Raw genomic sequence first — 13,800 nt, forward strand, 5'->3', positions numbered from 1 at the left:
TAAAGGGACAAATTTATCCATCGGTCTCTTTCACTCCGTACCCTCCCTATAGGACAAACTCATCAGACTCTTTCACTCTGTCCCCTTCTTACACGTCTTTTCGGTTTGAAAACTTAATTAAATGTTTTCCAAAAAAAAAAACATTTTTTGGGTTGGGACAAAGTTCAAGGTCAACTCGGTATTCGGACCATTCTATCTAGAGTAGCGTCATGAACCTAAAGTTTAAATTCATACACCACCAACAGAACAAGTGTCTAATTTTTTACTCTATACATTTTTTTGCTACTAAGACGCAGACATAGACATGAACACACAGACTATAAGAGTAAGACGATGATAACCCATTCAAAAACCGGAGAACATTAATTTAAACGTGAGCATTCCACATTCGTCGCACAAACAGGCAAAGACTCGCGAACGATTTTTATTTTATTGCTCAGATGGTGCTGTCCATAGGCTCTGCGGCGTAACTGCCGTCTTGAGACATGAGCACAGCGGCTGTCACGACTGATTAGCGGCAGACATGGACAGGATGGTGATTCTCTCTCGTACGGGCTCGTAATATGTCCTACCACCAGTAAATGGCGCTTAGAGATCGCAATAACATCTCCGATGACGTATTCAAGGCAACGTAGTTTTTAATGTAATTTTCCAGATATAAATGGAGTTACCTGCAGGTCGGTGGCGGCGGGTGCGAGGGGCGTCCTGGCGGCGAGGGCGGGCGGCGGGACGGGCGACCCCCCGCGGGGCGCGGGCGGGGGGCTCGCGTGCTCCCTGCCCCGGACACGCACTACACTCGTCACCGCTCAGTACCCGCACTCGAGGGCTAATTGCTCAATGTCAATTAACCCTCCTTGCGTTATGCTTTGCGTATATTATATGTTGTTATAGGTAAATCAACTTTTTTTTGGTGCAAAAGGACAGACCTCACGGAGACCCTTCGCGCTAAGTGCTCACATGAGCCCTACGAGTCCAGCGCTCACAACACGTATTCCTCAGAAAGATCGTGGTGGTAGCCGGTGTTCACTCACCAAAGTTTCTACACAACCGGGTTCTTCACACTTTTGTTTTACGATTCGAAAATCGATTCTAAATCGATTTTTATTTTATTTAAAAGAAGTGTAGACGAGAAAAAAAAGTTGATTTACTTTACAAATAATTTATTCAAAAACTTGTCTTCCTTACCATTAATTGACTCAAAAATTACAAAAATACATAAACCGTTTTATAGTGAAATAATTTGTTTTTTTCTTTTCTTTCTAAAACCTTCATAGGTCTGCGGGCGTCAATTACCAACTGGCACAAAAAATTTGCATTTAAACGTTTTTTTAATTCTGTTGGGTAGACGAACTAACGCGCTCACTGTCTCCTAGTGGAGCTGGTCCCGGCAGCCCATAGACACATGGTAAATGCACCTTGAGATATGAGGGTCAATTGGTACAACGACTAACCCACCCTTCCAACCGAAGGCAGCAGATAGGATACTCTATAACGATCCTTTTTGTGGAACATTATTGTTACACGGACGAGCCCAGTTGTTTGGAAAACTACTCGCGCGCCGCCTGTCGTACGCCGATGGTACTACAACGACTGGCAACATCGAAAATTTACTGTCAAAATACTTGACAGCTAGGAATTTGACAGCTGGGTATTTGAAGGATTGACAAAGGAGGCGTAGTGACAACATATTGCTATCCCGCGCTTTTATAGCGATGACGTCATAATCCGGTATACATTATATGCACGTACTTAATCGGTATTGCAATGGAAATAGCGTTAGTGTAAGCAAAATAAAAATTCTCAAGTTTTACAATGTCTTGCTTTATAATTAACTAGATTATAATTGAATATGGCTACATTATTACATTATTCCATTCAGCATTCATAACTGAGAATTACTTAGGACATATATTTGATATGTTTTAATGTTTACACATAGGAATTATTTATTTATCAGTTAGCAGAGGTTGTATCCATGCACATGGCCATTGACAATGTCAATACTTTGCTAGTCAGCAATAGACTGTACTAACAACTATAAGAGCACCAGTAAAGCTGGATCTGACACTGCACGCATGGACATTAGATAACTACTAAATGCCGATCTGTCTTAGTTCTCCTCAGTTATAAACACCAGGTCTAAAATATGGACCGGATTCTGGTGAAGAAAGGTTGTAAGGCTGGTGTTTCCTGTTCGATAGTGTTGTTACTGATAGAATATCAACTGTGTTAGGTTAAAAGAGATATTTGTTAAACAATATCTCTATTATTGCTAATCTTATTATTGTCCTCTAAGTACAAAATATCAGCTGATGCAAGATCAACAACCGCACCATCTGTTTAATACCAAAACTTTTTTTCCTAAGCTGATAGCCTTGAGAGGCTATATCAGCGTAACCTTAACTAGTAGGTGAGCTCACGGGGCTCAAACCTGACGACGTTGCTAACACGAACCCTAGCAAGAGCCGTGCTTCGCAGAATCTACCACCGGATCGGAAACGCGACCCACTGAGAGGATCTGGCGAAAAACTCAGCAGGCTGTGCTTGAGGGTGGGTATACCAAACCCACTCACACTCCATTATTATAATTAGACTTTCTTTGACCTACTTCTTCAACACGTATGGGAACAGTAACATTAATTTATATCAGGTTGAGTATGAATTCTCAGTTTTTTAAGAAATACTTTTAATTCAAATCACATGAAATAAAAGTACAGGACGTTCACCCCAAGCGTCAGCTGTTTTTAGCTTACATTACGTGCTGTATAAAAATATAATGCAATGTATTTGAAATGATTCAAGAATAACAAGAGCCACAACCTGCCTTCCTTTTCCAGAGTGTTTTTTTTTAACATCTTTAACACATTTGTCACAAGGCAAACCTTATATACCTGGGTTTCTTCCAGGCTGCAGTGTTATTGTTGTCCGCGTTGCTCGGTGTGGTCGGTGCCGGCTGTTGGGGTTGCGGTTTCTTTGGCAGCTTCCTCGGTTCCGGGGCTGCTGCTGGTACGGGAATCGAGCCGCTGAGACGTGAGCCCACTGATTTCACCTACAATGAGAAGAATTTTATACTGGTGGTAGGACCTCTTGTGAGTCCGCACGGGTAGGTACCACCGCCCTGCCTATGCCCTGCCGTGAAGTAGTAATGCGTTTCGGTTTCAAGATGACGCAGCCGTTGTAACTATACTGAGACCTTAGAAATCATATCTCAAATGGGTGGCGCATTTACATGTAGATGTCTATGGGCCCCAGTAACCACTTAACACCAGGTGGGCTGTGAGCTCGTCCACCCATCTAAGCAATAAAAAAAAAAAACAATTAAATTCACAATTCCTAACTACCACGTTGCAAGTTAACATATGGCTTCCGGTAACCAGTTAATACCAGATAGGGCAGGTTATTGATTATTGTAATAAATGAGCATGAAACAGGAACATATTAACCATACCCCAGAGTTGGTCTCATCTTTCAAAGCAATGCTGCATACAAAAGTAGGCTGTTACGTTACAAACTGTCTATTTCCCATCAAAGCACTGAAGATATAATAAGCTAATTGTGCTGCGTTGTAGATGGCGTGATTAAGAAGAGATTTAAACACTTCATTCGTCTATCGATTTTCTTGATGGCATGCTACTAAACAACCTTAGCGGTGTTGTCATTACACATCATTCAGCAAGCCCATAAGAGGTCCTTAACCTAACAATTTTGACAGATTGATTACAATAATCGAAGTCACCACTTACATAATATATACCACATTTGAATTCTATGGAAAAACTAACTTTGCAGGAGTCTGAAAATGCATCCTGCAGGCAATGCAGTCCCCCAAGCAATGCATATATATAATGCATAAAATAATTTAGAAACTTCATTATCTAAGTCAAGCGTCAGTGTAACCACATTCCGATCTTACCTTGATCTTGGCAGGTGGGGAAGTCAGCGCGACAGGTTCGGGACTAGCCCCCTTGGGAGGCTTGGGTTTGGGAGTGCGCTTGCCCTCGACGGCGGGCGGGGCGCTACAAACCGGGGACTCCACGCGGCGCATTAACTTCGCGTCACTAAAATTTAATTTTCAGTATAAGTATTACACAATGTTACCTCTATTTGTGTACAAATAAATCATTTCGATGAAAGAAAAATGTCTTTTTTTCTATTTGTCAGTGCTTATTAAATATAAACATGTACTAATATTTATAGAAATACCGTATAATTTCTTTATCAGGATCATCAACTCCTAGTGGCTCCTTGAAGAATGAAAAGTTTTCTAATGTCAGTCCTGTGCCTGCCAGTTGCTCAGACACCTGTCGACAAACAAAAATATTAAAATTATAAGTATACTATGAAATATTAAAAATCAAACACTCCAGAATTCAAGTTTTTTATTATTACTTTAGTAGTAAAACTAGCATGCCGTGCTCCTGATGGTGAGCTCATGGACTTCAACAATGTCAGGAGCACTTTCTAATTGGTGCCTGGTTTATTTAAAATCTATATATATAAAAATGAATTTCTGTTCGTTAGTCTCGCTAAAACTCGAGAACGGCTGGACCGATTTGGCTAATTTTGGTTTTGAATTATTTGTGGAAGTCCAGAGAAGGTTTAAAAGGTAGATAAACATGAAAATGCTCGGAATGAAATAAAAATAACAATTTTGTTTTCCCTTTGATGTGTCCCCCGTCGGACGGATTCTTTTTGTTTGTTTTAGGTTTATTTTATACAAAAGTTTAGGACTTTAATTTATCGATTGAGGCACTACGAAGTCTGCCGGGTCAGCTAGTTCATAATAAAAATTCCAAATGATCGCACTAACCTCTCTGGTAGACCTCAATTTCTTTCCAAGCGGCGTGTAGTAGTATATGTCCCCATGTTTCCTGGAATGGGAGTCCAGGGCCGCCCGGTACACCAGCTCCCGCTTCCAGCCGCGCTCCAGCGGCAAGCGGAGGGCCGGAGACGACATGTCGATGGTGGCACGGCGGCGCTGCGCAGGAGATGACGGTACACTCTGATATATGACAATGTCACTTAATTTGTTTTCAATGGTTGAGCATACTATGAATTCCCTCGCATTGCTACCAAGCCAGATTGATGGTGTGATAGCAGGCATCACACTTGAGACTTTCGACCAATTGTTAAAAGTCTTATTGTAGAGTCTGTAAACTCCACTCCTATGCGTGTGTAACAAAGTGTCCATATACAGTCAAACCTGGATAAGTGAGAACTGGATAAGTGAGAAAACTCTATAAGTGAGAGTAATAGCCAGGACCCGTCATTTTTAGCTCTTAAAACCTCTATTAGCGAGAAACAGAAACCTCTGTAAGAGAGAGTCGTTTTTGCCTCATGGACCTCCGTGAGTGAGACTGCTACTTATCTATACCTCTATAAGCGACAGTCGAGCTTTATTTATTTATATTATTTAGGAGGAACAAATGACAAAACAAATTATAAATTTAGCATCTGCTATTTTATGACCCTATCATATCTTTCGTGGAACTTCTTAACATTGTTTTTGTATTGTTTTCTCGTCAATATTGAACCTATTCTATTTCGTGGAACTAAATAACGTTGTTATTTATTCGATTTCTTTTCGAATGGACACGTGTCCCTGTGTACCGTCCTGTTTGTCTGACTTACTCAGTTTATCGTTAATCAATTGCGAAGGAAAGTTCTGTTCTGCATCATGTTAAAACGGAAAATCAAAGTACTGCCATTAAGTGATAAACTTAAAATAGTGAATGCGTTTGAATCCGGGAAATCGCGAAATTAAATTCAGAGGGTGCATTAGCGAGAAACTCGGGTTAGTGAGAAACCTCTATAAGCGAGAATGAGATTGTGCTCCCTTGAACTCTCGCTTATCCAGGTTTGACTGTAGATAGTTTCTTTCGTTGTCCAAATAATAACTATTGGAATAAATATGACAGACATTTTTAAGCTTAAAGTTCAAGATTTAAAATATTGTCAGATTCATACTTAATGTAGCTTGAATACTTAACATAGAGTTTAAAAGTTTTTATAATTTTTCTAATTTAGTATTATTATAAAACTATTAAAACATACTATGGGTATCATCGGTGTCTTTTTAATTGGCAAGACCTGTTAGAAAATAATTAAAAATATAAAAATGTATTCACATAAGTTCAGTTGGTTGTTTTGTTGATACATTTTCGACAACACAGATTTTTGACATTGAATCAACATGCAAAAAAACACTTAATTTTTCTTATTTACACACCAAAAGTGTTAAAGGGCTTTGGAAAAGTAATCATATTTGATTAGTTGCCCATCACCATTATCACAATCACTTTTTTAGTGCATAGACGTGTATGGTTCAACTCATTGTCAAGTTAAAATGACAAATTCTAAGAATAAAAGTTTGAGCATTGCTGAGCTGCTCTCCTACGAGTTAGAGGTCTGTTAACAGCTGACCCCATCCAAGCCAAACCCTTAAGTTACCAATGAACTATTGATCAATACTTAATAAATTTACTCACATCTGTATTCTCATCTGACTTTGATGACATAGCCGACGATGGTCGGGATCCATCTAAAATTGTAAAAATAATTACAATAAACTTAGATATCAAATTTATAAAAAAGTTAATGTACATTTGAGTGATTTTGAATGTGAAATATTTTCCAAAGTTAATACACACAAATGTTGAGCCCAAAAGGATTATTAGCTTGACGGAGCTTAGCTCGATGCTATGTATCATGGGAGGCAAACAAAGGTAATTATGTTTAAATTAAATATTTTGTCAAACAAACCAGTATCAGTGCGTGGTCGTTTTGAAGCTGTAGGGGTAGCTATCACGTTCCTCACCGGAGTGAAGTTCTTGATGGCTGCTGACACTTCAGCTTCCAAACGTGCTGTTTTACAAAAAATAATTTAGGCATTAGAGTCATAGCTTCAGATATATAATATAGTACTTCACATTGTAATTGGTCCTAATTCAATATATTATTAAGTTTGTATCAGTATTTAGTTTGCTTTTTTTCTCAATTATAGAACCATGCAGCTCATATACCCGGATACAATTAATACTTCGAAAGGATTTGAACAAATTTGCATAACCTAAACTTAATAGAGATAAACTCTCAGCGTATGATCTGCCTGTCTAATATATGCTATCTTAAGGTAGTAAACTTACTAATCCGAGAGACTAATCTGACAACTACATATTTAAATTGTTTAAAAATTAATTAAATTGAATGTGAAATGAATATAAGAGGGTTCAATTTAAAGAAAATAACAACTATTCTACAGTCGAGGTCTTTGTGCTTTGCTATCTAACTCACAAGTGTTCACAAACAACATTAATTTAGAAGGAATATATGTGTAATAAATCGAAAATTATTAAATTTTTAAAGTCGGAAAACTAGGATTTCCTCTTGTATCACAGTGAATCCAGAGGATATGAAAACTGAGATTCTGATGTTCAAATATTTTTTAAAGAAACTATTAACTCCGGATTGGTAATCTCACCCAGAGTATCTTAAGCACTAGACTAATGGCTATTTTTGACAATAAATGCTTATTAGGTACAAGGTCAAACAATGCTATAATAAATTGAATAAACGGAACACTGCATTCTATTCAAAGTAATATGCAGTCCTAGATTTAAATATGTGAATAGAAGACTGATATTTAAATGCTTCATAGACTAATCATTACACTGATCTACCATGGAATAATTGCCATTGCGAAACATTGTATTTGGATTATTGTTTTCAATAATGTTATATCAATTATAAAATTTTCCTGAATTTTATTCTGAAAGCAATAATGACATACTCATCCTCGTCCACTATTATTTACAATCAGAGGTATAGTTTTGGTGAAATAGTTCATGCTTTCTAAAAGACAAATCCCAATTTGATATGTTATGTGCATGTGCATAGAACATAATACATCGTGGAAGAAAATATTATTTTACAAGGTCTACATTATCTTGTTATAAAGTTTGCAGAAAGTTTTGCTAGAATTAACACATTATGGCATTCAGCAAGTATCTTATGACGAAAGGTGAAATACTTAATGAAATACCTGTTTTAAACCATCGTCCCATCCTAACAGCAGAAATCGTAAAATGTTAAAATTGTAAACTTAATGTATAACTTTTTATTCAGATAAATAATGACTATGAACTTACCAACAACACGACCATAAACTTCTGTTTTAATATCTTCAAAGGTATCAAATCCCTTAAATTCTTCATCATTCTCATCACCGAAAGCATCTGATGCCCTGCGCTTGATGCCTTTATTTACTTCCGCAATTATATCTTCTAATTTCTCGCCTTCTTTGCAACTGTCATCTGTGTCTCTTTTCAACATCTCAGTCTCAAATTCGATTTTGTCTTCAATATTTTCGTCCACTTCCATTTCAGGGGTCTTGACATCTGTTTCAACATGGACTTGTAATTCTGGAATTTGCGGATGAGTTTCGTTCACATCTTCATCAAATATTTTTTGGTCTGCTACTTGTGTTTCAGAGACAGCATCAAGAGCTTTAGTGTCTAACTCTGTAATTGGCTCAGGCTCTGTATTTTTGGGTTCTGTGATATTAGAGCTGACATTTGGTTCTGTAGATGGAACACTCTCTTGCTTTTCTAAATTATCTTCAACAATTTCCAGTTTTGAATCTTCTGTAGAATCAGTTTCTAAAATAAAATAAATAATAAATATTAACTAACGATCACACCACGTTAACTGGTCCCGTAATAAGTTCGTAAAGAACTTGTGTTACAGGTACCAGATAACGGAAATAAATGTAAGATTTTTATTATACACATACATATATTTAATATACATCCCTAACCCTGGAAAAGACATTTATATTTATCATACAAATATCTTCCTTGGCGGGATTCGAACCCGCGACCCCCTTGTGTAGTGACCATGTCACTTACCACTAGACCAGACGGTCATAAAATAAATAGTAAAAAGGGAGAGCTATTATTACCACAGTGAAAAAAAATGTTATTTATTTCCGGAGCTCAGTGTATGTACAAACTCATATTTTCAGTTCAAAATAATCAGTAACATAAGAATAGTACGATTTCTGAATTATAAGTACCCTAGCTAATTGTAATGATTATTCATGTAGCAGGATTGCTTAATAACAGGTAAGGTCTATGAATTGTGGTTTGTTCCAAGCAGTAATTTGTACAAAGTGATCCAACGGAAAACAATAAAAACTTAGCAATATCAACTTAAATACTAGTGGTAATAAATTTATTGTACAAGACACACTAACAACTTGAACATGATCATGCAATATATGACTACCTCACACATGAATGAGAAATGGGAACAATTAAAAATATCTTTAAACCAGAGTTTGAATTAAAAAAACAATAAATTAATTAAATTTGAAATTGTCTAAGAAAGACAGACTTTCTAACAATTTCAAATTTTTTGTTTTTTTTTAACATTAAATAACATAATTTACTTTCACTTTTCATAGGAGAGAAACAATACACTTAACAGTCAACTCAATTTTTTAATATAGGTAAAACATTGTGTTGTTAGTTCGCATTGCCATTTTTTGATTGCAAATACATTTTAAGAAAAGGCGAAGTTTAATTACAATTATAATTGATCGTTTAATATGATTTGATTGTAACAGAGACATTGGTACATAATTTTCAATCATGTAAATTAAATTTAAAACAACAAAAGATTTATACTTTTCAACTTTTTTCTTTCAATCTTGGTTATTTAAATATTATATCCCTTGAAGTTTTTCATCTAAAACGTTATTACAAATGAAGCATAATGTTAGAAAACAAATTGAAAACGTAGTTATGTGTGTCATCAAAGTCAAATAGGTTATAATTTTAATGTAGTGTTACCTTCTTGAGAATTCGAGGGTTCGTCACTATGTATGAGCTCTGTATGATCTTTATGAACTTCTTTAGCTTCTAGACTTCTTTCGACGTCCGTGTCCACCTTCTCAATACTCTCAGTATTAGTTTCTTCGGTTCCCCCGTTATCAATCACCGCCATTTCGTCCGACATTGTCAGTTTTAGTTTATTTTGACCGTACTGTGCCGTCAATAAGTAAATGAACACATAACACGCGTGCTACAACACATCAAAAGGCTCGATAGCGAATTATCAATGTTAGCGCGTCACGACGATTTCCCGCTATATTGGTCTAAAAAAAATTGAGCTTCGCTATGTACACGTAACATTTATAACAAAAGTTTTATATTAAAGATTTTAATTGCTGTATATTTTGTTTTGCAATCTCGGTATATTTTTTTATAATTCTGCCGAGATGTAAATATTAACCGCGTATCAAACGGCATCAACGTGAAATTTCAGTAAATTTATTTTTATTAGAAAATGTCGGGCATAAACAAACCACAGACTGCAGAGTACACACTACAGACTAAACAAAGTGTGATAATAATCTATGAAATTGGTAGAAGTGTTTAAATTGTCAAGCATATTTTGGCGGTCAGGCAACGTGTGAAATTGTGTCAATTGTTTTATTTTGTTAATGCAGTGCTTTTCAGGTTATTAACTATTTGAAATTTGTAAAATTGTTACTTCCAATATTCAAACCATTTTATTCGAAGGTTTTCCATTTATCTAATTCAACGCCTACGGTGCTGTCTCATATCACATCGTTTAATTTAATTCACTTTCTGAACGATAACCATTACTTTTGGTCTTTATTCTAAATTTCTCAGTAAGAGATACTTTGCTTGTCTAATGGGAGAATCAAAGTATAAAGATCAATGAATACTAAGCTGCATTGAGTATTGGCTTTAAGATTTGATTACCAGGTTATACAAATTTTAAGAAAAATATTATTTCGGACGGAGTATTTTTTTAAGAGAATTTATGACCTGGTAACTAAGATCTTTAGGCCAAGTGTTATTTTAATTTTAATGAAAACTTTTTTACATTAAAAATGATATTATGAAATGAAGTTGATTAATATGAAACATCGCATGAAATGAAATGAAAAGAAATGTAATGAGATGATATAGGATGAAATCATGGAGGTAATAAGTATGAATAATATATATTATAGTCTCAGCAAAATGGTGGTCATTTACTAAGATTTTTTCAGTGGACTTTTTGGAGGATCCCTAGAAGTTACGTCCAGCGGCTTTGTTTCATTTTCCCACATTTGTGCACTCTCACAGATATTAAACAGTTAATAAACCACCATTATTACACATTTAAACCCGAAGAAACACTAAATAGACAAAATAAAACAAATTACACAACTTCACTCCTCGCGTTCCCGCCAAAAAGTCCGAGTCAGTGGTTGACGGCTGTACAGCCATAGATAATACACACCACCATAGATAATACCTATACTTAATTTGTAGTTTTGCACCTCAGGATTTTTGGCGAGAATGCGAGTACCTAGTGAATTTGTGAGAATAAATTTATTATTTCTTGAGTTTTAAGCTTGTAGTAGGTAAAGTAATCGGCAAACTTCTTGAGCAAATGACCTTGACTGCGCAGAACCGAATTTTAGATCACTTTGGTGGTGAGGGTAAAGCGCAACGGCTGGGGAAATCGTATCGAGCGCGTTATTGGTAGATCAGTCGAGCCTTGCGTCCCGCACCGCGCCCTCATTCCGCTTGCTCCCAAAAGTACGCTTGCGTACAGTGGAAAGTCTATCGTTATTAATCGTTAAGTTATTTGTTATAATTGCTTGTGGACTTTGTTGCCATTGCTATTTGTTGAGTGTTTGTTGATTTTTTATAAAACATACACTATGCCGTGACAAACTGGTGTAGTACTTAAAAGAAAGGGTAGAAAAATTGTGTACGATGTATATTGCTTCATTATAAAACAGGGGAAGAATGATATGGAAAAATTAAAACAGACTTCGGAAGCAACAAAAACATCAGTGAGTACTGTTAGGTGCATTATTAACGAAGCTAAAGGCTCTGGCTTGCTCGCCGTGTTTCGGACTCCGGGTAAGAAAAGATCAGGGAAGAAGAAAGTTACTGGAATGGATAGTTTCGTCAATCTGTAATAAAAAGATGTAATCATAATAACTACATAACAAGCAGCGAAACTCCGTACCGTAGAAAGGCTTCGAAAAATTTAAAGAAGATATAAATTTTAATGGCTCGGAATGAAGCTTACGACGAATTATGAAAGAGCTAGGCTTCAGATGGAAGAAAAGAACAGAAAATAATCGGAAGCTGGTAAATGAAAAAAGTAACATTCGATTACTACGAATCGAATATCTTCAAAAAATAATTAATTATAGACAAAAAAGAAGACCGAATCGACCGAGTTGTAAACTACGCCGATGAGCCCTATGTCGACTCATCACGATGATAGCGACTCGGGTGATGAAAACAGTGATGATGATGATGGTCAAGATAATGATAACGAAAAAAAAATTACAAATACCAGCTTCGCTTCAACTGAACCAAGACCTGGCAACAGCTCTAGTTTTGACTTAATAGAAGGAATATCTATTTTACCCCAAGATTAAATTATTACAATTATTAACCTATATGTTTTGTTGATGTTCTAATAAATATATAAATAAATACATATGTTGATTTTAATAATTTAATAGCATTATGACGCAGAGTAAGTAATGTTTTTGCACGTGAGTGTACCATGCGCAAACTTACCCCCACTACGTCAACAAATGCTCAAGAAGTTTGCCGGTTATTATAACGGTGGTTTATTAATAGATTAGCATCTATAACATTCATAGATAATACACTTAATATTTAAGATTAAAAATGTTTAAGTGGGCCAATGAGACAATTGCTGAATGTGGCTTCTCGAATTCCGAAAAGACCACCACATTCTCTGTTCATTCCCGCCGTTCTACTGGAACATTGGATTGAACGATGCTGAGTTAGGAAATTTAATATATTTAATGACTAGAGTAGTTAGAGTAGTAGTAGAGAGAGTAGAGTAGTTAGGTACAAGACCTCACATGTTTACGTAGTCCAAACTAATTTCGTCAATATAACCTAAAATTATTGCTGTGGTAAAACGTGGAGACATCGATTGCATTTTCTTATCAGCTTTAAATAAAATACTTTTTGTGATTTTGTAGTGCTTTCGTCCTTTTTTAATTCTCTATCTTATTCTGATAGCTTTCAGCGCCTTTTTAAAAATTTACCCAGTTGCTACTGTAGCGCCACCCTTATTTAGCAGATTTTAACGGACACTTTTCTACACACAGACACGGTTCTCCTTACCTCTACCCTCCATAACTTCGTTTCATCACATCATTCAATATCATTTATTTTCATCCCAATTGATTAAAATTTTAAGTAAGTCAACTTCATTTCATTCCGGTCCTCATAATTTCCACATAACAGAATTTGTGATTACGTAATAAGCGGTCATTCCTTACCATTGTAAACAGATTTTTTTTAACTATGTTATTTTCGTCCTCGTTGTCTCCTTTGAGGCGATTAAAAATGTGTATTTTATTTTTTATTTATTGCTTAGATGGGTGGATGAGCACACAGCCCACCTGGTGTTAAGTGGTTACTGGAGACCATAGACATCCACATTACCTCATGAATCCAAGTATTCATGTTCATACATACACACTATACATGTAAATACACTGATGCTAAAACCAACAGTAATGCAGAACGGTGAATTATAATCTTTCACGATTGGTAGGTAAATAGAAATGGATTGATTGTTGATTACTGATGGTAGGACCTGTTGTGAGGACGCGCGGGTGGGTACCACCGCCCTGCCTATTTCTGAAGCCGTGAAGCAGTAATGCGTTTCGGTTTGAAGGGTGGGGCAGCCGTTGTAACTATACTGAGACCTTAG

The 13,800-nt window shown here is 36.2% G+C and overlaps 1 protein-coding gene across 2 annotated transcripts in view; it reads right to left on the reverse strand.

Annotated features, from left to right (window-relative positions):
* The window catches only part of LOC101738884 (uncharacterized), a 31,059-nt gene extending 20,322 nt beyond the window's left edge, over window positions 1-10,737 (reverse strand). Inside the window, exons 1-8 of one of the 2 annotated variants that reach the window (XM_038017908.2) lie at window positions 9,852-10,737; window positions 8,148-8,657; window positions 6,763-6,864; window positions 6,489-6,541; window positions 4,811-5,002; window positions 4,204-4,301; window positions 3,914-4,058; window positions 2,892-3,049 (exon numbers count right to left, since the gene is read on the reverse strand). In XM_038017908.2, the coding sequence (XP_037873836.1) occupies window positions 2,892-3,049; window positions 3,914-4,058; window positions 4,204-4,301; window positions 4,811-5,002; window positions 6,489-6,541; window positions 6,763-6,864; window positions 8,148-8,657; window positions 9,852-10,017 (1,424 nt within the window). In that variant the 5' untranslated portion in view covers window positions 10,018-10,737. The remainder of the gene's footprint in view (window positions 1-2,891; window positions 3,050-3,913; window positions 4,059-4,203; window positions 4,302-4,810; window positions 5,003-6,488; window positions 6,542-6,762; window positions 6,865-8,147; window positions 8,658-9,851) is intronic. The other variant, XM_038017909.2, reaches the window with a different exon arrangement.
* Between the last annotated feature and the right edge of the window lie 3,063 nt (window positions 10,738-13,800).

This window comes from Bombyx mori, chromosome 20 (assembly GCF_030269925.1).
Source record: "Bombyx mori chromosome 20, ASM3026992v2".
In the NCBI taxonomy this organism is placed as follows: Eukaryota; Metazoa; Arthropoda; class Insecta; order Lepidoptera; family Bombycidae; genus Bombyx; species Bombyx mori.